Genomic DNA, 23691 nt, shown 5'->3' on the forward strand with positions numbered 1-23691 from the left:
GCCCCCCTCCCAAAAAAGCTACGGCATATTTTGCATGAATACCAAGCTAACCACCAGCATTTCTACGTAACACCCAATCCCTTAAAAAAATAATGTAAAGGTACCACATAAAAAAGCACAGAGGACAATAAACACTATGCCTCATTTTAAGCTGCTTCCTGTATCCAAACTGTACCTTGTACTAGAAAGAACCCTACAATGATCCAAAAACTTTTCTGTAACATGGTCTGCACATTCAATTTGCTATATTTCTCCAGTCTCTGCCAAAGTTTTTCAGCACAAGAACTTTATGAATTGAACTACAATCCCAGCATCCATAAGCTTTTTTTTTTTTTTCAAATGGACAGCACATTTATATATGGCATTTTTTTTTATTTTTTTTTGGAGCATTTCACATGTATCCCCTCCGTTATGCTAAAACAACTGTCCTCTATAGTGGGGCAATATTATTAGCCCTATACAACCAGTGAGAATTGTGGCTTGGCTAAGGCTACCTAGCAGCTTGTGGTAAGATTTGAACCAAGGCGTTCCTGCCTAGAACTGCACCAGCTCTCAACTAAGTTAGCACCAAGTACTCTTGTTAAACTAATGTGATACAGAAGACAGCGTGTTTACTTTTTTTTTTTTTTTTACTGAGGTTATGGCTCAAGGAGTGCATAAGATTTTCCAGAACCTAACACCTGTCTTTAAACTAGCTGAAGCTCACCTATATTGCAGGTTAGACATCTATATAAACAGTTTCTGTAAGCGTCAGCAGCAGGACAATTGGTAAAAGGGAATAAAAGCATGTAGAATGACAGAGAAATGGAAGCCAAAAATTATAGCATCTTCCAGAAGCTTTTGCTATACTATACAACTTTCAGGAGGATGCCAGAACATGCAAGAACAAAGCTGCTAGATGTTTTCATGTTCCCCTTTTTGCACTGCTGATGCAGTCTACCTTCCAGCACGTACAGCCCATAGGAATTTCCCTGATCAAACAGTGCACCTGCACAGAAAAAACCATCCTGAATTTAAAGGTTTAAAACGCCTTTTACTTTCTAATCACCTACCACACAAATGTTCTTTAGTGTGGATGCCCCCCTCTCCCGCCACCACCGCCGCCAACACACACATACAGGATGGGATGGTAAAATTAAGAAATACACAAATAACCTCATTCTATGCTTGTAGAAGGTTCAAACCACTAGGCCCCGTATACATCTATGAACACAGAAGGACTAATAATACCTCTTCAAGTTCTCTACCCATTTAAAAATATTTGTAAATATATATCCCAGGAAGAGGGCTTTTCCTGTTTAAAGGCATTTTGTGAAGAGTCCCAGCACCCTCTCCCCCTGGTAATGAATCCCTGTAATGGAATGCCCTACACTCCAATTAGGAAGAAATGCTAATTTTCTCCAGTTGAGCACCCCCTATAGATGTATCTAATTTGTTTCAATGCTTTCATCTCTCCCCTCCATTGCATTTTCATTTAAAGGTTATGATCTGTTTGTGCCCTTCATGCTGCGCCCTGACAAGACACCCCTATGAGAGGGCTACGTGGCCCCTGCAACCTTTCTAACCTCTGTCCTGAACAAAAACCAAAGCTATTTTTCTCCTGCCTGATGGAGGGGACAGAGAAGAGAGGAGGCAGGAAAATCTGCTGAATAATAGTCCTTATTTTTATTATCTAAATAAACATTGCTATATTGGAAACTCATGGATTATCCAAGGCAGATTTATAATATTCAGAAATGGGAAAGTTTCAGTATAATCTGAAACCAATAGAGCACCTAGGAGAGTCTTATATATTAAATAATATATTAATATTTAATATATTAAATATGGTACTACTTCACACACTCTAAGTCTGTGACTAAATGCAGAAGTTATGGCTTTAACACCAAGCCAGTTTTCTAATTTTTTCGCTCTGTCCCACCTCTCCTCTATTGCATAATGTCTAATGTATTCTGGAGAACTTGAAAGCTTGCTCACAATTGTCACTATTTTGTGACATTTTGGTTGGCCTTATAAAGTTATTATCCCTCTACAAATCAAGCAGAGAAGGTACCACCTTTCAGTGGACCAATTCCTATTTGTGAAAACAACTTTCCCAACATTTATAGGGCTTACTTTCAGGCAAAAGTCAGGTTTTCTCATTTCAAAAGTCTCTAAGGGGTTCCTTTACACAAGACTGGATGAGGTTACTGTTAAGTGGATTTGTAGCTAGTTGATTGACTGAACCCAGAGTGCTCACTAACAGTTCCTCGCCATCCTGGGGGGGGAATGACGAGTCGGGTGTCACGAGGTTCTGTCCTGGGTCTTGTTGTTCAACATCTTTACAAATGACTTGGATGAAGGTATTGAGAGGATGCTCATCAAATTTGCAGATGACACAAAACTGAGAGGGGTAGCCAATGCCGCAGAAGATAGAATCAGGATTCCAGATGACCTTAACAGGTTGGAGAACTGGGCCCAAACTAACAAAATGAATTTAATTAGGGACAAATGTCAGGTTGTACACTTAGGCAGGAAAAACCGGATGCACAAATATAAGATGGAGGACACTTGGTTTGACATCAGTACCTACGAAAAGGATCTAGGGGTCTTAGTAGACCACAAGCTTAACATGAGTCAACCATGTGATGCAGCAGCAAAAAAAGGGTGAATGCCATTCTAGGCTGCATCAATAGAAATATAGTGTCCCGATCAAGGGAAGTAATAATCCCACTCTATTCTGCCTTGGCCAGACCACACCTGGAGTACTGTATCCAGTTCTGGGCACCACAGTTTAAGAAGGATACTGACAAGCTGGAATGTATGCTGAGGAGAGCAACCAACATGATCAGGGGTCTGAAATAAAGAATGGTTGAGGCATGTTTAGCCTGGTAAAGAGTAGACTGAGATGAGATATGATAACTATCTTCAAATATCTAAAGGATTGTCATGGGAAGGATGCAGTAAGGTTGTTTTCTCCTGCTCTGGAGGCTAGGAGCCAAACCAAGGGATTCAAGTTACAAGAGAGGAGATTCCAACTAAACATTCTGACAAGAGGTGGTGGACTCTCTTTCCCTGGAGGTTTTAAAGCAGCGGTTGGGTCGCCATCAGTCATGGATGCTTTAGTTGAGATCCCTGCATTGCAGGGGGTTAGACTAGATGACCCTTGGAGTTCCTTCCAACTCTACAATTCTATGATTCTATGAACATATGAAGCTGCCTTATACCATTAGCTCATTTAGCTTAGCAGTGTCAACACTGACCGACAGTAACGCTCCAGGGATTCAGACAGAAGTATTTTCCCAGACCATGTGCTCTTCCAAGAAGATTTTAGAATTGTTTGAAGATGTGTGGCATCTGCATTTCCTCTGTAAAATGATAACATTGTGTGCCAAATACAATTTTGCACCAACTGCTGGAGCAGTATCTAGATTGAAAAGGGCCAATAAACCTGGATCCTGACAAGACAGAGGTGCAGATTGTGGAAGATTCCCACAATGGCATATTCTGGATGGAGCCGCACTCCCTCTAAAGGAATATAGAGTCATTGAGGCCACTTCCTGGACTGGGATAGTTTAACAACAGTTTACAGTCTGATAACCTCACATTTAGACTATTGTAATGCAGTCTAAGTGGGGCAGCCCTCAAGGACTGTCTGAAAGCTGCAGTTGATGCAGAATGAGGTTCCCATATTCCTGTTATGTCTAAACTTGGGGGACTACAGTTAGTTCAAAAACAGAGGAAGATGCTTCTGATCTCACTGCCACCTCAGAAGAGGAGATAGGGGTTCATAAGTCCAAGGATCATTCATGTAAATGCTAACCCATAGTGTAGCAGCACATCTGAAAAGGCCCATTGAGATACAGAGAAAAACAGGTTTTAAGGAACTTGTGAAGGGAATGTAACTTCTGAGATCAAGCACTATAAATAAATCACAATAGATAATATATTTATTATTATGCAAATCATGAATATTTAGGCTGGGAACCAAACAGCACAGACATTTAGTTTCTGTGTGATGGGGAATACTGTTCTTCCAAACAACACTCAGCCCTTGCTTCTGGAAAGTTCTCAGCACAAGTCTTCAAGTACACATGATTTTCTTTAGTGTCCTTACAAGTGCACAGAGAGATTTAAAGGGAAATCCTTAATTTTACAATTGCATTCTGAAGCAAATACAAGTTCTGCAGTGGATGAGCATAGATTTTAGATTCTACTTCTGCCTAGCTTAGAAGTTCCACTTAGTTGCAAACAGATGTGCCTTAACTGTATGTGAGTATGTTCAGGAAACATATAAATTAAAAAGCCATACATTTTATTGATATTGCCCACGTTTTCTTGATTTAAAACAATCCACCATGGTACTATATTGGGCGTCCTTGGCAGAAGATTTCAGGACATTTGAAATGATGGAACTTGTAACTGCACAACATACAGTACCAGAAGCATACAACTGCATGTAACGGGCATGTAGTTGTATGTTTCTTATATGTCATGCACAGTCACAAGTTCCTCCGTGACCAGTTACAGAAAGACTGGAAAGCTCTTAGAATACTTCCTCTGCTATTACGTGTACTGCTCCAAGAGCATAAACAAGCATTAAGAGCTCAACCCCAATATATCCTGATTTATCTCTGCACTTGCCTGTTCTACCCAAAAAAGCATGAATTGTAGGACTATTTTGAACTGCAGCTGTTTCTGCCTGCCCCCTCAAAAAAGAAGGTAGTCAAAATAATGATCGGTTGCTCAAATCCCATGTACTACACCCCCAAAAACATGAGGAATGGGTAGGGAACACAAAACTTTGCTCTTCCCAGAGGAAATCTATTCCCCTGTCTCCCAAACACACTTTTCTATCTAGTCCATGTGAACAAGCACCCGAGTGGGAACAAGCGCTCCAGTGGGGCCCACTGCCTTTCATCCAAGAGATGTCTTTTCCCACTGGAAAATACATGCATTGTGTGAAAATATTTTAATATATTCATGCACATTCCTATAGTTAGCAGGCACAGAGGCACAGAGGGTGCCGGCAAAAGATACACTGCAGTAAGAATGCCACCTGTTCTCTCGGATGCCCACAAGCATGTAAATGGTGGGAATATACAGGATGGGTGCTGAGTGTTTATTGTGCTGCAGGAAGATTTTACTAATTACTTTCCTAAAGTCCAAAGCCGCACGCCCGTTCTCCTCCCGCCGCTGCCCCCCCCCAACAAAGCGAAGGGCAGAGAAGAGTAAAGGGGGAGAGGGAGAGGGAGAGAAAGAGAGAGAAAGCAAGGGATGCATTTCAAAGTTTCTCCAAGAACTGGAAGGGGAAAGAAAAGCCGGGTCTGATGTGAAATCATAGAGGTCAAAGGTGGGCCTCCCTCCCTTGTGAGAAAGCGGTAAATCAGGCCGGTTTATCAAACGATCATTTTCTTTTGAAACTGGAAGGCAGCAGCTGGGACAATTCTGCAGATGTGCTTGATGAGTTTGGGACAAAAATGGGCCACTCCTCTCCCCCTCCCCTCTAGAAGAGCTCCCAACAGGGGCTGCTTCTCCCTTCACTGCCTCCAAGAACCTCCCCTCCCTTCTTGGCGGTCAGCTGAGACCCCCACCCACTGATCGCTTTTGTCTTCTTGGCCTTTGGACACACTGGCAAGGCCCTTTATGAGACCCCAATCAAGACCCCCATGACACAGGTACCTAGTAGAGATACCAGGCCCTTTTCAAAGGAGGAACAACAAGGAAAATATGCTGAGCCCATTGTCTCCAAGCGACACTAGATGAGATGAAAGGGACGGGCCGCCCTTTCTGCCAAGGCTGTCTGCCAATCATCCCCACTTATTAAGGTCACAATGTAGAAAATTTTGACCTACATTTAATCAAAGAGTCATTAGACCTTTATAAGCCACAGGGGAAGGTGGAACTATGCCACAAATACAGAGGGAAAAGACTGTACCCTGATATTGTTTTTCGCAGGGTCAAGGCCAGCTGGTGGCCCCCTTCCTATGTAGGTGGGTCACACCTGACTGCAGGTTTACCTGGTGGCAGCAGCAGTCAGCTGGGAAGCCACCACCCAAAATTTCTCTAAATACCCTGGGAAACTGCAGTTTTGGGAGCTCCAGGACACTGTGGGAATTCAAAATAGTGGTTGATAGCTACCTGGCCTCTGTACACATTCCAGCTTGTCAATAATTTTCTTAAACTGTGGTTCCCAAAACTGGACACAGTACTCCACCTGTGATCTGACGAAGGCAAAATAGAGCAGAACCATTACTTCCCTTGATCAGGACATTATACTTCTGTTGATGCAGCCTAAGACCCCTATATCATTTTCAGATGTACTATAGGCAAGCCAGGTGTCCCCATCTTATATTTGTGCAGCTCTTTCTTCCTGCCTAAGTGTAGAACCTTACATTTTCCCCTGTTGATATGTGTTTTATTAGTTTATTAGTTTTGGCCCAGTTCTCCAATCTGTTAAGATCATGTGGAAACCCAATTCTGCCTGCTGCAGTATTAGCTACTATTCCCAGTTTGATGTCACCAGGGGAAGACTTTGGTCTTTCAAATTTCAGCAGTGTCCTATGAGAGTCCAAAATTTGGTGCCCACGCCCCCTCACCTTCTGTTCTGCATAGCTGTGATACCCTGTGGCACTTGCTAGGCTAAGCACCCAGTGCAGCAGAACTGGGTGCACTACCCTAAATCCACCTATGGTGTCATCTGCAAATCTGATGAGCATCCCCTCAATTCCTTCATGCAAGTCATTTATAAAGGTGTCAAACAGCAACAGGCCCAGGACAAAACTCTGTGGCACCCTACTTGTCATTTTTTTCCCCAGGATTATGGGGAACTGTTGGTGAGCACTCTTTGGGTTCAGTCAGTCAGTCAACCAGCTACAAATCCACCTAACAGGTACCTGGTCTAGCCCATATTTTACCAGCTTATATGCAAGAATATCTTAGGGACTTGTCAAAAGCCTTACTGAAATCAAGATGCACTAAGCCCACAGCATTCCCCTGATCCACCAAGCTTGTAACTCTATCAAAAAAAGAAATGAGATTTATCTGGCTGCCTGGTATTAACATTCAAGCTGACTGTCTGGTAGTTTCCTGGGTCTTCCTTTTCTCCATTTTTGAAGATGAACATTTGCCCACCTCCAGTCTGCAGAAACCTCATCTGTTCTCTAAGAATTCTCAAAGATCATAAACATAAGTTCTAAGATTAAATCTGCAAGTTCCTTTGGTATCCTTGGGTGCAGCTCATCAGGTCCTGGAGATCTGAATTCATTTAAAGTAGCCAGGTATTTCCTTACCACCAGGGTCATACAAGACACTCAGGTCCCAATCTCAGAAAGCAACACCTCAGATCCTACGTGTCTCTTAAAAGAGAGAATCTCAATCTAAAAGCTTTGTCTCCAAATATCTACAAAACTGTTTGTCCCAATTCACACAAGCAGCTCTTGCTGATGAAAATGTGTTATGTAACCATATTCCTTCATAATTGTTGAAAGCTGGAGAACAAAGATAAAGTTACTACATGAAAAACATGCCATATAAACAAGCTGTTTACATGGCACAACATCAGTTTGCCATTGCTAAAGGTGATACAGAAAGATTATACAACTGCAACAGGGCACGGAAGATAAAGCTGTTCAACAAGACTCACTCAAGGCAGACAAACAGTTGACAATATAAAAGGGCAGGGAAACCTTGCAATTCAGAGACCAATTTAGCTTTCAGAACAGGTCTTCACGGAGCCAGAATAAGAATGTGTATGTCCTGTGTCCTACATTAATCACCAGACAGGATAGTTTTAATGGCAGCCCTGCAACTCGATCCAGCTAGCACCTGCAGAGACACTGGCTGGCAGCTTTCACCTCCTTGTTACTGTAAATGCCTGAATTTCTGATCAGGTTTCCTGGAACTGATGCAACACGTGGGCTACCAAAACAGTTTGGCCACATGACACTGCTCACTAAATGAAACTGCTTTAGAAGGCAATTGGCACCGCAAGGCCTCAAAGGCCCAAGAGAAATACGGCTGCATGGCAGGTGCTTGATATCACGACTAATGTCAGATCTCTTCAAGTTTAGCATGCACTTTCCTGTATATTTCCAGATTATTTCTGCTTGAATAGGCAGCAGAAGAACAAACAAATAACTGCCTCCCCAGTATCATCTTCTGGCATGTTGTGGCTTCTACCATAATGTGATGTGGTTCTTAGGGGCTCAATTAGGGTATTTTGATAGAAGAGTGCTTTGTTCTCAGTCTTTAGGAAAAAAGAGTTATGTAATATCTCTAATGTAGTAAGATATTTTGGGCTCTCAGTCTATAAGGAATAAATTCTCAGTCTACAAGTGTAAAATCCAGATAGTTATTTGCCCTAGCCCAACACATGATTCAACACATGATATGAGATTAGCACAGCATGTTTCAGACACTATTTACTGGAACATGCAACATTCCTTCCGGAACAATCATGATCTATACTTGAGCCTTTAAAACACTTTCCCCATAGTTTGCTAAGCATGCCCTAATTTGCTGTCCTGTATTGGAAATAAATTGCAGCACCAAAATGCCTGTGCAATTTATATACATCAAAGCTCAATTTCCTGCCCCCGTTTACTTTAGCTGACTCTGATATACACTCCCAACAAACTTATCCTCTCAAGAGCTCACCCTCACCAGTTTTAACATATTTTGAAGCTGCCAGCAGTGCTGAGAAACAGCACTCAAAACTTCTTTCCCACTTTCCATATACACCCTTCATCCTCATGAGTTCTTGTTTAAAGGGTGTCCAGTGCTGGTTACACCTGAGGCAATCACATACCAAATGGGCCCCAAACAAGCCTTTGAAGGGAAGAGGAAAAAAGACAAGAAACGTGGACAACAACTAACTCTCTAATTGAAGGAGAAAGGCTAGCATCCTGCTGCCTGGGTACCTGTGCAGGTTTGTTGCGGATTCTCTTTGAACATTTGGCAGGTCGCTGCCCTCCCCAGAGAAAGATGGAAAAAAATAAAGCAATGATTACTATTGTAGCTGACTAGTGAGGCAGCCTTGCAAGAGTCAGGCCATGAAAGGCCTAGTTGCTGAAAAACAAACCCTTAATTTAAATGTTAATGAAAGTGCTGTGGAGACATCAGAGAGTTACGTTTTTGAGGGTTTTTTCCTCTCTTTTTTGCAAGAAGCAGATATACCACCAGTAGAATTTATGGCCCCTGTTGCCTCCCCTCTTGCTATCCCTGCTTCATCAGGCAGTGAAGTTAAAAAAAAAAACTAATTTTAACATTAACTCCACACTTCCACCCTGGGATGCAATTGCTAAATTATCTGCTGGCAGGACACTGATCAAAGGTGGAAAAACAAAGGCACACTGCACAGCCAAGCAAAAGTAAACAGTGGCCATGGCCCAGGAAAATTACCTTCTCCATCCCTCCCCTTGGAAGTTTGAAAAATGGAGAAGAAAGATCACTGACTGGAAATGGAAACCTGCAGTCTTATGTGGGACCCCTGAACTGTAATCAATGTGACAGGAGAAACTAACACGGGCATTTTCTCCTTCACTGTGCAAAATGGTAGAAGAGATGGGTTTCTCCCCTAGCCTCACAGGAAAACCCTCTGCACCTGGAAATTGGAAATTAAAATCACAGCAGCAGCTGTACCACATAAACCTATGGAACTACATTAAAGGAGAACCTGACATTAGCTGCCAACTTCCTAATAGAATGAAGTCTCTCAGAATAGTTGTCTCCTCATTACAATGCTCTGACAAGCTCAGCAGAGAGAAGAAATTCATTTTAAATATTTTCCCTCTAACCTGTGAGCACCGTCATTTGCTATGATGAAAGAGTATATTTTCTGAAGGGTATGAGAAAATGTGGCATCACTATCACAATCTTTAATATTCTACAAGATTCTACCATTCAACAAATCTAAATCTATTGATTTAAGCAAATAGGTTAACAGGATCAAAACAGAAATATATAACAATATTGCTCCCATCATATGGAAAGGAGAATAAAGGTTAGCTGGGAAAATTACTGTAGTATTTAGGGGGGGAGGGGGGAATAGCTAAACAATCATCTGTAGGGAACAGCCCTGCAGTTCCACCTTAATAGTGGAATCCATTTGGGTCCATTTGGGGAAGCACTCAGTTCTGCAAACTGAACCACAGCAAATCTAGCTGGGCTCTTAACAGTGCATTTGCCACCATCAATAGCAAGTTAAACCTCCATTCAGATAACGCACCACTTCAGTTGCCTCACTGCAGTAGCAGAGGAAGCAGATGAATATATTGCCATTATGGAGTTAGCCTAGAAACATAGTGCTACAAGAGATTAGCATAACAAGAGAAGAAGATCCAGCACTACTCAATGAATATGGCAAACTCTGTTGCAATAAAAAACTGCCAAACAGATTAGCTCAAAGTACCAAGGAACGCACCCCATAATCAACTGGATCAGACTGCAGACACAGGTGGAAACAAGAAAGTGTGTCCACAGGACTTGAGGAAAGTCAAATGTGCATTCAACTTTGCCATACACAGTAGCTGGATATTGAGCACATGCTGGTATCCTAGTCATCTGTATCACAAATGTGGAGAGGAAACCCTGAGACAAGTGCAGCCAGGATGACCCAAAGCACATCCAAGGATATGTTTCTGCTTTCAACCCCTGTACAGAAGTGGCTGCATATCAGTACTAAGTATCCTAATCGAGCAGAGACAGAATGCTCAATATTTTCATATGATCTATAAGTTTTGCTGATTGTAAGATAAAGCCAAATGAATCAAACCTACAATGTATTTTGGACTGAAGCAAAAATATTCTGTTTGCTAACAATTATTAAGAATAGTGTTTGGATCCATCAGAAAGGCAATGATTCAGCATCCTAAATATAGATAGATGATAGATAGATGATAGATAAAGGAGAAAAAGATCCTAAAGTCAGGCAAGGATACTGAATCACCCAAAAGTTAACTCTTCCCAAAGAGATGAAATATTCAGTTTAGCTAAGAGTACTCACTCTTGCCCCCAAACTCACTTTCTTCTAGGATAGCGGTAACATTTTCTTGGAAGCGACAGGTTTATAGGTTAGCTGACACCTTCGCTCTGTGGAATTTTAATTAACTTCTCCCATCATTAATATGTTAAGGAGCAGAGGTTCTATTATATAGGGTCAGCCCGTGTTTCAGGCCTTGCTATATCAGCCGTCAAATTGAAGAATTAATGACGTGGCTAATCGGTTCTAATACTTGAGGGGTGGGGAGGGAAGAGAGGTGCAGTGGGATCAGCAGTCTCATAAAACAAGCCGAGTGATCCAAACCTGATTGCTGATGGAGAAGCCACTCTGCAAGCTTCCATTTATCACTCAGTGGGGGGGGAAATGAAGCTAGGTAAATATTGTGACAGAGAGTGTGTGTTCACTCCAGGGAGAGAAGTCAGTGTTCTGACAAGAGGCCAGCCCTGCGGGTCATCACTTAGGAGGATAAAACAGTGTTCTGCAAGGGCTCTCCCAGTCACAGGAGCACATCCAGTGCATACTGCGTAAAAAGCTTAAGGGGATGAGCTCTGAACAGGCAGGCTGAAGGCTCTTAGTGCTGGTCTATCTGATGCACATGCATTTTAAAAAAACAGACATGTCCACTGGTTCGTGCTGGCAACAGTGCACCACTATGATAGTTCTTATGTTCACTAATTTAAAGGGCATTCCAAATGGTCTCCACTCAACAGTTCGGTGCTTAAAAAGACAAGCATGTGCTCACTAATTGCCAGGGTTTGGCCCTCTGAGGTCTCCTTGGAGGAAGAGCACATCTCCTTATGCTCAGAGAAGGAGGGAAGATACAATACCAATGAAGGAAGAATGGCAGAAAAAAGTTAATAGAATATATAGAAATGGCAAGACTGACAAACAGAATAAGAGATTAAGATAAAAAAAAACTATTTGAGGAAGATTGGAAATGTTGTATGGCATATTTAGAGACATACTGTAAACATATTAAGAGGTTAGCAATAACAGAATAAATTCAGCAGTGAAAAAAAATTATTGAGCTATGAAGACGAAAATAAGATAGAGGGAGAAATTAGAATATGTAGTGGAAAGGGAGTCAATAAAAATTGTATATTTCTTTATTTGTAATGTTGTAAAATACAGTGTGAAATGAAAATGAAAATGAAATTGGGGTGGGAGGAGAGTGTGTCTCCTAAGCAGATCTCAGTAACCCAGTAACCCAGAAGAGCTGTTGAATATAGACATGCCTGCTCCAAGTCTGGAGGTCCCCCCTCATATCTGGGCTCCAAGCCAGCCATCAAGCAACACCCACATTTCACCCAGGGCCATATGAGAAGAGGAGATGGTGAGCAACACAAGAGATTTGGGAGCACACCTGCGTTACCAGATAGCTGCATGTGAGGTTACTTAGGAAGAGAGGGAAAAGGTGGAAGCCTGAATCGGGGCCTGGCTGAGAGCCAGGAAAGGAATGAGCACCCAGCTCCTAATCTGAACAGCTTTATCACTAAAGCAACAGCTCCAGCCTTCCTGAACTGAGGGAATGAACACTAAATTCAAGCAATTGATGTGAACCAGTAAAGGACAACAAGGTCAAGGTACTCCATGCCTTGGTAACTTCCAAATAGGATTATTGTGATGTGCTCTATGTGGGGCTACTTGTCATAGAATCATAGAGTTGGAAGAGACCACAAGGGCCATCGAGTCCAACCCCCTGCCAAGCAGGAAACACCATCAGAGCACTCCTGACATATGGTTGTCAAGCCTCTGCTTAAAGACCTCCAAAGAAGGAGACTCCACCACACTCCTTGGCAGCAAATTCCACTGTCGAACAGCTCTTACTGTCAGGAAGTTCTTCCTAATGTTTAGGTGGAATCTTCTTTCTTGTAGTTTGGATCCATTGCTCCGTGTCCGCTTCTCTGGAGCAGCAGAAAACAACCTTTCTCCCTCCTCTATGTGACATCCTTTTATATATTTGAACATGGCTATCATATCACCCCTTAACCTCCTCTTCTCCAGGCTAACCATGCCCAGCTCCCTTAGCCGTTCCTCATAAGGCATCGTTTCCAGGCCTTTGACCATTTTGGTTGCACTCCTCTGGACACGTTCCAGTTTGTCAGTGTCCTTCTTGAACTGTGGTGCCCAGAACTGGACACAGTACTCCAGGTGAGGTCTGACCAGAGCAGAATACAGTGGCACTATTACTTCCCTTGATCTAGATGCTATACTCCTATTGATGCAGCCCAGAATTGCATTGGCTTTTTTAGCTGCCGCGTCACACTGTTGGCTCATGTCAAGTTTGTGGTCAAATAAGACTCCTAGATCCTTTTCACATGTACTGCTACTTTTGAAGATGACTTGGAAACTTCAGCTGGTTCAAAATGCAGCAGCCAGATCGCTGAGGTTCCCTTAGAATGCATACATCCCTTAGAATGCATACAAGAGGCCTAATTCAAGGTGCTCACATTAGTGTTCAAAGCCCTAAATGACTTAGGTTTCAAATATCTTAAATACCACCTCCTTCCCCACAAACCCTCATGGGTGTTAACAGAAGGGGCCGTCTTGGTAATTCCAACATCCTCAGAGGTTTGAGGGATGGTGCCCCAGGAGAGGGCCTTCCCCATAAAGGATTCCTTTCTTTACCCTAGCCTTTGACACCAGAGATGATGTTGTTGTTGTTGTTGTTGTTGTTGTTGTTGTTGTTGTTGTTGTTGTTGTTCCACCATTCATCTATAGTTCTCAGTACCCATCCTATTCCTGTGACTGTAATTTGATTTCACTGCTTTAATAAACTGAAACTGAATACTGATGACTACGATGATATACACAAGAGAGGGAGAACCAGTCATCACAACAGGACAATGTTCAATTTAGCATAATTGGATGCTTTGATTCTCAACAGCCTAATGCAAGGTTCCAAAAGCTTATGAAAAAACTAGGCTCTGCTTCAAATGTAAGACAAGTTTGCCACAGAAAAGCTCATTGTAATTCAGAAGAGAAAATGAGCTTCCTCAAAGAATAACTACCTTGCTGCAAGCTGCTTTTGAGGTTAAATACCTCAAAATAAAAGTTGAGTCAGGGAACAAAGCACTTCCAAATCTTCAAGATACAAGGCACTGCTCAAGCCTTGTGTAGTTCAGTTTTGTGACTTTTGTATACAATTGTAACTTATGGCCAATATACAGTTCTTAACATTAGCAGAGTAGCAATATGATTACAAAATAACTCATTGGAACAGTTTAATTTCCTCTGTGTATCTTTCCCCAACACAGATTTTGTTCACAGATGCCCAGCTGTGACAAGAACAGTAGCCAGAAGATACTCCCATGTGTTTTAATGACTCTTATCAACATTCCCACAGAAAATGAGTGCTTTTCTGGTGCTCCAATGGTACAGGGCAGCTTCAGGGTATCTGCACGTTCTTATGTACAGATACCTTTTTCATTCTGCAGCATCAACAGAAGAGGCTGTCTGAAATAGAACCAAACTATGGGCTTTGGCAATAGAGCATGCACAACAGAATCTGCTTTGCATTTTGCTTTTTTCGTTGCCAGGGGACCAGCACTGAATAAGTTTCATATAGGAAATACGTATGTACAATGTATCAAAATGAAATTTGCTTATTTTTACAGTATTCTCATGAACTCTGAGGTCAAGTGCCATAAACACAGTCTCAATTTAAAATATGGTTCTCTATCTTCCAACAGCACTTGAGTACGCTGCACTTAAAGGAAGAGCAGATTTTTCTCATTCCAATCCTTCCATGGATTGGTTGCAGCTAATTGTAAATCCCACCTATCTTCCAACTGTACAGGGATTTTCTATTAATTAGTTTTGGAATTAGTATGCAGAATGAACTGTTTGAACTTGCTGCAGTTTTCTGTTTCTTCAGTTCCTTGGACTGGTGATTTGCCATGAGCAATTCTATGTATTAACATATCACACAGGCAGTGGGGGTGGGATAGTATGATCATATCTACAGCATGTTTCATGGCAAAGGCCATGTTACTAGATAATGACCAACTTGCTACAGCTAGCCTGTAACCACTCTAAGCCTTCTTTCTCTTGAATCTTCTGAGCAAAACACTGTATTTTGTACTTAAGAAAAAGCAATACTGTACAGTACTTTGCAGATTGTAATTGCGATATGGAATGTGGTTGTACAAGTAGCAACAATTGGATACAGCTTGTGACACAGCGGTGAATGACAGAACTACTCCCATGCTCAATCACATTCCATCAGTTGCAATTAAATTGCTTTCAGTGTGTACAGATCCCCACTGCATAATGCAGAAAGGCAAGGAAAAGATTTAAAATCAGCCAACAGCCGAAAAGTTAACCCTCGTCCCCTCCCACAAAAAAAGTGCAACTTACTTTTTATGCTTTCATATGCATAGAGGATATAATGTTGCTCTTGCCAAAGTGGCACTTGCAAGGGTATTGTGCAAGTGTAAGCTTTGGGTGAAGAGGAAAAAAAGAGAAAACTAAAGATGCAGAAAGTATTTGGTACAATATCTAAGTCAGTGCACCCCTTGACTTCACCCATACAGACCAGAGTATTCTGCAAGTTCAAACTTCTTTTTTCTAGAACCCAAAGGGCAAGAGAAATAGAAGGAAATGTTCTGAATTCCACAAAAAATATAGAGTATTCTTATCTACCTAATTTACTGTTTCTACACAAAAAAGGGTTTTGAGTCACAGAACCGATGATACTTAAATGCTGAGTTCTAGACCTCCTGAATACTTGGTATAATAGGAAACTTTAGACCTAAAGAAAAACCAGATTTAACAGGAGGTGTGCATACATTCAAATGCAATTTTTATTCTTGTTACCTTAATAATGGACTAATGGCAATGGACCAGACCCGGTCTTCAGTCTGTATGGTGTGCAAACACTGCCCAGCTCTGCCTGGTGATAAGGACCAAACCTAGAGAGAGAGAAAGCGCAAATGAACACCACACCACAAAAAAGTGCAAGATAAAAGTGTTAACAGCAGCTGTGTTTGGAAACGATCGCTCCCAAAGAAATCTTGGGAGCACAATTTGAAATTAGCAGAATAAACTTAAATCAACTTCTTTACCCCTGCAATATTTTGACTGCATGCTTTCTAAGCAAAGAAATGATAGAAGAGATTAGTAGCAGCTTCTGTCCAAATCAGTCCCAGTTCTGGTGCTAAAAGCAGAGAACAATCATCTGAAATGCATCTGCTCAAATTATGTTGAAGGTCTGCATGTCAGAACAAATTTAGATTTTATCTCATCTTTATTCTTATGGTTCCTTGTCTGGGCAAATCCTTAAAGCCTTCTCTCCAAGTTTGTTGCAAAACAATAGAAACACATGGAGAATGGGGCAGTCTAATTTCCCGTGCAGTGCCCCCTTCTGTACTAATTGTTAAAACATGCTCAAATCCCTTAATGCACATTCACACTTTGATAATACTTGTTCTCCCACAATACATGTTGTTTTTTACCAGGGTAAAGTGACTTGTTTATGAGCTTTCAGAAATCTGTTACTGACATAGTGAATAAAGCTTAGGCTTGTGTTCCTGACATCCTTTTGAATACCATCATTTCTTTCCTCTACCCCCAACAAATTCATCTCCCATTTTCTGGATCCTGAGATTTTAGTTTCTGATTCCCTCTCCAACTATCCCCCAATGTCTTAAGGGAATTCTAAGCTGGGAGTGTTGTGTTTGTTTGTTTGTTGATAATGCTCAGGATTGCAGGCTATTCAGTGTCAGAGGGGAATTTGGCACCTAGTGTCAGCAAAAGCAGCAGAAAAGTTGAGCTCTTTTAATGCACCCCTATCTCATACAGGTTAAAAATATTGCTGGGAGCATGCTATCTGGTGCCTATCAATGAGGAATGTGCATTAGCAGCTACTCAAAGCTCAGCCCTAATCAACACTCACTATCCCTCCAATGCACTTACAGTTCCCATTAGAGACCTACTAGGGATTCCCTTCTAGCTAGGAGTCAACACAAGGAAAATGTCACTTGGTAAAAATAAAAGCAAATTCCCTGCTCATAAGGATCAGGCTGCAAGAGTGTTAGGTGAGCCAGATTCCATTTCTGGGTTTTTTAAAAAAAGACAATGAGCACAATTAAAGCAGAATTCCCTTTGACTTTGAGGATTTTGCCCTCAAGGTCACAAGATGCCTTCCAAGTTTCCAGTGGCAGGGCATCAAAGAATCCCACATAGTGGATAGTTTAATTCAGTGTGATTAAAATTCAGAAACTGAACTACTTTTCCATTCAGATCTCAGCCTGATGGGCCACAACAGGAGCACTGTTGAACATACAGTAAAATATTAAGAAATGTGTTCCCAAATGCATGTTTGGGTTAAAAGTAGGTCCTGGGTCTGAAAAGGTTGAAGATACCAGCTGTAGAAGTTCCAGCATTTTATTGTTCTCATAGGTAGGAAGTATAGATTAATAGAATCACAGAAGAATCGTAGAGTTGGAAGGGATCCCGAGGGTCATCTAATCCAACCCCTTGCAATGCAGGAATCTCAACTAAAGCATATATCACAGATGGCCATTCAACCTCTGCTTAAAAACCTCCAAGGAAGCAAACAGCTGACAATAAACAATGAGTCATAATACAAATAACGTAAACAGCAAATAGAGCATTTTTGCCACTGGTTGACACTTTTGAAACACTTCACATTCTTCTGCTGCTGTTCAGCCTATCCTCTTAGTGGATTTCTTCTGAGTCTCCAAATTGTCAGAACCATTTGGCCAGTGCCAGAACCATTTGGTCAGTGCTCCATAAGGAAACTATCAGTTAAGACACAGTCTGCTGGCTGCTTGGGTGGGAATTGTTGCATGCAAAAGGCTCTGCTCGTTGAAAGCAGCTCTAGAGATAACCCAGATCCCGATCTTAAACTAAGAGTAGGGAGCGTAGAATCAGAAAAGCTAGGACTGTTCACTGAAGCTGGACTAATCTTGGTCACTACCCCAAAGAATGTTCTTCCACCGTAAGGGTAATGTCAGGGGAAGAAAAACACTAAATCCCTCTACATGTGTTCTCTCTGACAGCTTGCCACCCCAAACCTCAATAAATAAAAGCTCATGAAAAAATAAGCTGTTGCTCCACATCACTGTTAGCACAACTAAATTTCTAGCTAAAACACACACACACACACACACACACACACACACACACACCACACACAGACAACCTTGCATCTCCCCATTTCTCTCTAGGAAAATAAAAATATGACTCAGACAGTGAAAACTTTGGCTCTCAACAAGGGCCAGAAACCATATGGCCCTCTAAAAGTTGTTGGAATCCACCTTCAAAGATTATGGGAATTGTAGTCTTTCATCATCTGAAGGGCCACAGGTTCCCAACACATGCTCTAAACTAAGCATGTACGCTCTTTCAGCCCTAGAATCTTATAAAGGAAGGGGAAAATGGCTGTATAAATATTCTGTCCTCCAAGGGATCCTGACCCCCACTCAATTCAGCAAAAGAACTAACAGACAGAAGCCTTAAAGGGCAATGGAACCAGGACTCTGTAATCTGATTTTTGATTGTCATAAATCTCAGCATGCCCATATAATGTCTGTGTTACAAGAGAAATGTAGTTAGTTACTCCACTTTGGGCAGGTGGCTCTGAGATACATGTCTGAAACATTTGAGATAAACTTGTATAAATGTAAGAAAATCCCGGAAATGGGCAGCAATGAAGCTGAAAAGTTTGTTTAACTGTTAATCCCAAAGAGAGGAATGAGAACAGCATTCCCCCATTCCATCTTCCAATTTTCTTTGCTTACACACACTCCTATAAGTATAAAGCAAGACATACACACTCACCTTTGCTGTTCTGTCCCGTGAACCACTCACAACGATAGCTCCTTGACAATCCACACAGTTCACTTCCTGTTCATGCCCCAAGAACTTGAAGCTGAAGGAGCCATTCAGCTTATGAAGGACAATATTGCCATCTCTGAAAAACAAAACCACAGTGAAGAAGGTGCATCTCCTTGGAACAAATGCCACAAGGCAAATGGCATGAGAGCTTCTCATATCCAAAACTACTCTCCTTCACTGAGGGTCAATTTACTGAATTCCGCTTCAGATCATCCCTGCCAATGAAAATGTAAAAAACGGATTTGAGAGAGCATGACGTAGAAGTGCTCTTCATGCTCTAGCTGGAGATATACCAGGACAATAGTAGTTTCATTTCCTAAATACAACACATTATCTACACATACATTCAACCCAGCACATGCAGACAGGAGAGATCTCACCTCTGAGACCAATAGGTCTTGAAAACCCCTAGGTACAACAATGATAGAAACTGATGCAAAGTTGCCCTTTCATTTCATTTATTTCAAAAACTAGTATACAGAGATATTCAGGAAGTATTTATCTAATACAGCATATCCATTCTATACTTAATTTGCCACTGAAGGCTGTGCAGGCAACAAAGGACTTGCTCACATGTCCTAAAAGGTTTCTTTGGCAAATCCATGACCCCCACATGGCAAATGAACAAAGCACACACATGGTTTAACAGTCTTGGTCACAGTCTTGCAATAGGACAGGCCTGGGGAGGGCTGATTGTATATGCCATACTAAAAAAGAAATACAATCTGTGATCAAGCAACCCATACTCCGTACCAAGAGAAGCTGAATTTAGCCACATGCATAAATTATGCAAACTGAGCAAAAATGCATAATCTCTTATTTTGCATACATTATTCCACATTTTTTGATAGCCAAGGCTATTCAGGGTACAGAAGCTCCAACTGCAACCACTGGAAATCTGTTTCAGTCAACCTTCAGTTTTTGATCATATCCTTGCAGCTGTAAGGGCCAGAAGCCTGCCCTTTAAGAGTAAAATAAAAGAAAGCTTAAATTCTCAGTAAACTGAATTTTGTTGCCCCATATAACATTTCACACTTCTGCAGAATCACAGCATGTATACCACCCTGGCCATGGGGACTGATTTGCCCAGTGATCCCCAAACAGGAATCCTTTAAATAAAAGTCAGTCACGCAATGCAGAAGCTCTGAAAGTCAGTTCTTCCAGTTCTTGTTCAAGGGCACCTATAAACCAATGCTGGACGCTCAACTACCATCACCCTCCTTCTTATTTCCCTATAACAAAGAGCTTACCCTCCTCCACTGACAATATGGTCATTAGCAAGCACAAAGCGGCACACGTCCTCCTGGTGGCCAGAGAAGACTGCTTGGGAACAGTGTTGCAAGCTGGTACCATTGGGATGGAGCCAATAAACTTGAATGTCTTCTGCCTGGGATAGGTAGAGGTAGTCATCATCTAGCTGCATCCAGGGCATTAAACTGGAGGGGGAAATATATTAAAATATTAGAAACTATGCTGACAGTTGACAAACATCCTAAACTCTTAATTATTATGGAACTTCAGGCCTTTCCAAATGCTTTTAAAGAATCCCATGATATATTTGTACTAACTCTAACCCAACCACCAAAGCCCATAGAATATATAACCTTGCTGTGGAGAGGTATCTTTACAGAAGAAAATGTGACACACACACCCAAGTACTACCCCTCCAACTTAAACTGTGATTTTAAACTGATGGTGCTATTTTACTGCTGGTGTGAGGCAAAAGCTTTTACTTTTGCTTTTATGTGATTTATGGTGTTACCTTTTTATGATTATATTTGTTAACTGTCTTTGGAAAAGGGTTTTCCCTAAAAGCAGGACAAAAAAATATATTGTTCGTTTGCGTTTTATACCACCCTTCACCCAAAGATCACAGGGTGGCTCACAACATTAATAATAATATTATTATTAACATTGTAATCCAAAGACTTGGAATCAAACAAGCCTCAAATAATTATTATTGAAAAATATTATGTTAATAAGTGATCCATGTAAAAGCAGGCAGTTCTTTGGAGAGCTGGAAACTTTGGTGATGTTTAGCATTTTAAAAAATCGGAGACTGGATATTGTCTTCCCTGCCCACCCCATATGCTACTTAATTCTGCCCCCCACTCTAATTTAAGTAGCATATAGTGAGGAAGGGGAGAACACTCAGTCTCAAAAGAGGAACTGAGAGGAAAGAGAAGCAATTTATCAGCAGCAACTTTAAACACTCCTGTTTAAAGTTAGCTGATTCACCACTTTCTGCTTGTAGATATTCTTCCAGCTTGGACACTGAGCTTTCAATGATAATTTGAGAATATGACTCGACACACAGAGCATTCAGGGAGTTTTGGTATTATAGTACTGGCAAATGAAAGCAGGTTGCAGAGAAAGCAGCATCAACAGCTACCCAATCTCAGAATCCCAAAAGTTAAAGAGGCTCAAACACTGTGTAACCAAAGAGATGCAAGAGCTGAACAGAGATAAAAAATGGGATGAACTCCCAAAGACAGAGAGAATTCTAGCTGAAAATCATGGGGCAGGAGAAAAGAGAAGGAACCACTTGCTTGCGCTTCCATCTGAGGAGTGGGATTTTCCGGCAGCGTCCACGCCTCCAGTTCTGAGAAACCTTGACCCTTTCCTTCACTGGAACACCAGCCACTCTGCAAAGAAAGAGTAATTAGAGAAAAGTCAGGGCTGGGTAGGACTCCATCAGCTTCCTGACATAACAGAAAGTTGACTCCATCACTATCCCAGTGCTTGAAGGAAGAAGGGAGATAACATTTGCCACCAATGCCACTGTAGTATTGCTGAAAGCTACCAGAAGTAGAACTACCGGTACATCAACTTGAGCAATTTTCAGTTCTCAACACTCTTTTCCATCATGTTTTTGTGCCTCCTTAAATCATTAAAATTATGACCTGCTAGTTTATATTTTGAGTATGTTAGGAATTATAAACCAGATCATGATAGATCCAAATCATAACTATACAGCCACAAACTAGTTTTGCTACAGATCTCAAGAAGACAACTGCATAATAATTGTCCCAGCAAAAGAAAAACATCCAGGAATGAAAAAATATATGTCTTTCCTCATGTAGACAATTACAGATTTGAAATTACAGAAGGGCAAAATTTTACTAAAATTGCTAAATGAACATATGAATCAAAACAGCAACCCAGACCAACCTTCCAAAAAATTATGCTCTGTCAGAGAAGGCTTAGAGGACATGCTACTCAGGAAGGTTGACAAAAGCTTTATTTTCTCTCTTAAGCAAGAGCAGAACAACAAAAGGAAATACTGAATATTGCTCAGATACAATCATGTTAAGTGCCACCTAGTGACTAATCTATATAATGGCATTATCCATACATCCAATTCCTCAAGAGATTTACCTTTCAAATAAAGTCATTGTCAACTTCCTTTTAGCAATTAAGGCTGTAACTCTATGCACTTTTACTTGACAGTAAACTTCATTAATGTAATGGAACTTGCTACGACACAAACTTACACAGGACTGCAATGTAAAATGTATTTTCCATTTTAATTATTTCACATGAGGTAATGTACCAAACGCTCTGCTGAAACACGAAACAAATCAAGATATCGATTCCCATTTTTTAAAAAATCCTTTATTACAGCACTATATTTAGTGTGCCAGTAGTCCAGTAGTCCAGGGACATGGGTGGCACTGTGGGTTAAACCACAGAGCCTAGGACTTGCCGATCAGAAGGTTGGCGGTTCGAATACCCTCAACGGGGTGAGCTCCCGTTGCTCGGTCCCTGCTCCTGCCAACCTAGCAGTTTGAAAGCACGTCAACGTGCAAGTAGATAAATAGGTACCGCTCCAGCAGGAAGGTAAACAGCGTTTCCGTGCACTGCTCTGGTTCGCCAGAAGCGGCTTAGTCATACTGGCCACATGACCCAGAATCCGTACGCCGGCTCCCTCGGCCAATGAAGCAAGATGAGCGCCACAACCCCAGAGTCAATTATGACTGGACCTAATGGTCAGGGGTCCTTAAGTCCAGTTACACTTCCACTTGCAGCACTGGCACATACCCTACACTTCCAAATTTTGAAAAGCTCATTCCAAAAAGAAAACCAAGCCAGGATTTTTCTCCCCACATTCCAGAGCCATAGCAAATAGTTTTTTTCCATTTCAAAGTATGTGACTTGCAATGAAACTTCACACACAAAGGCATGAGCCCAAAAGAAACGTGCAAGGTGGAAGTTACCAACTAGTCCAGGTGCAAAGCCAGCAAGGTAGTACTACCAACCCATTTCATCTCTGAAATTAGGCACAAACATGATCACTCAGGGAGGCCAAGGAGGTTTTATTTTAACACTACCAAGAGCTAGAGTCTAAATTTAGCAGCCGGTGAACTGATAAAGCAAATAAAGAGAATCCTCTAAGAGCTCTGCATGAAAGAAAGCTACTTTAAGCAGGCATGTGCAACAGTGGGAGGAACAAAACTGCAGGAATGCTTTTGTCCTGGCTTTGTGCATTCCAGCACCAGGCTCATGGGCACCAACCGTTCAAATGCACGGCAGGTAACAGCACAAGAGCTATTGTGGCTGTTTATTATTAACACAAACTTGGAAAGGATTTCTGTTCTCATGGAACTAGAAAGGTGAGTTCAGGCTAGTTAGCTAGTGACCATTTCAGTGGGGTAGCCTAAGCAGGTGTAACGGCATTTGTTCACGTTCCATCCATTACCCTTTCCTTGCCCTTTCTTACCTCCCTCTGTTGTCAACTAGTGTTGAGATTTGTATTGTAAGATCTCTGTGGCAGATACTTCTTTTTCCCTTATGTTACTCTTTACCCAGTACTAAATCTTCCTTTTGATTGAAGGAAAGAATCAGGG

General features: G+C 41.5%; 1 protein-coding gene across 1 annotated transcript in view; it reads right to left on the bottom strand.

Annotated features, from left to right (window-relative positions):
- FBXW4 (F-box and WD repeat domain containing 4) overlaps positions 1–23691 on the bottom strand; it is a 75392-nt gene that overhangs the window by 39900 nt on the left and 11801 nt on the right. Inside the window, exons 2-5 of the mRNA XM_079977485.1 lie at positions 21394–21489; positions 20095–20280; positions 18788–18920; positions 15800–15894 (exon numbers count right to left, since the gene is read on the bottom strand). Coding sequence (XP_079833611.1) covers positions 15800–15894; positions 18788–18920; positions 20095–20280; positions 21394–21489 — 510 coding nt within the window. The remainder of the gene's footprint in view (positions 1–15799; positions 15895–18787; positions 18921–20094; positions 20281–21393; positions 21490–23691) is intronic.

Source organism: Podarcis cretensis (genome assembly GCF_951804945.1).
Source record: "Podarcis cretensis genome assembly, chromosome: 5".
In the NCBI taxonomy this organism is placed as follows: Eukaryota; Metazoa; Chordata; class Lepidosauria; order Squamata; family Lacertidae; genus Podarcis; species Podarcis cretensis.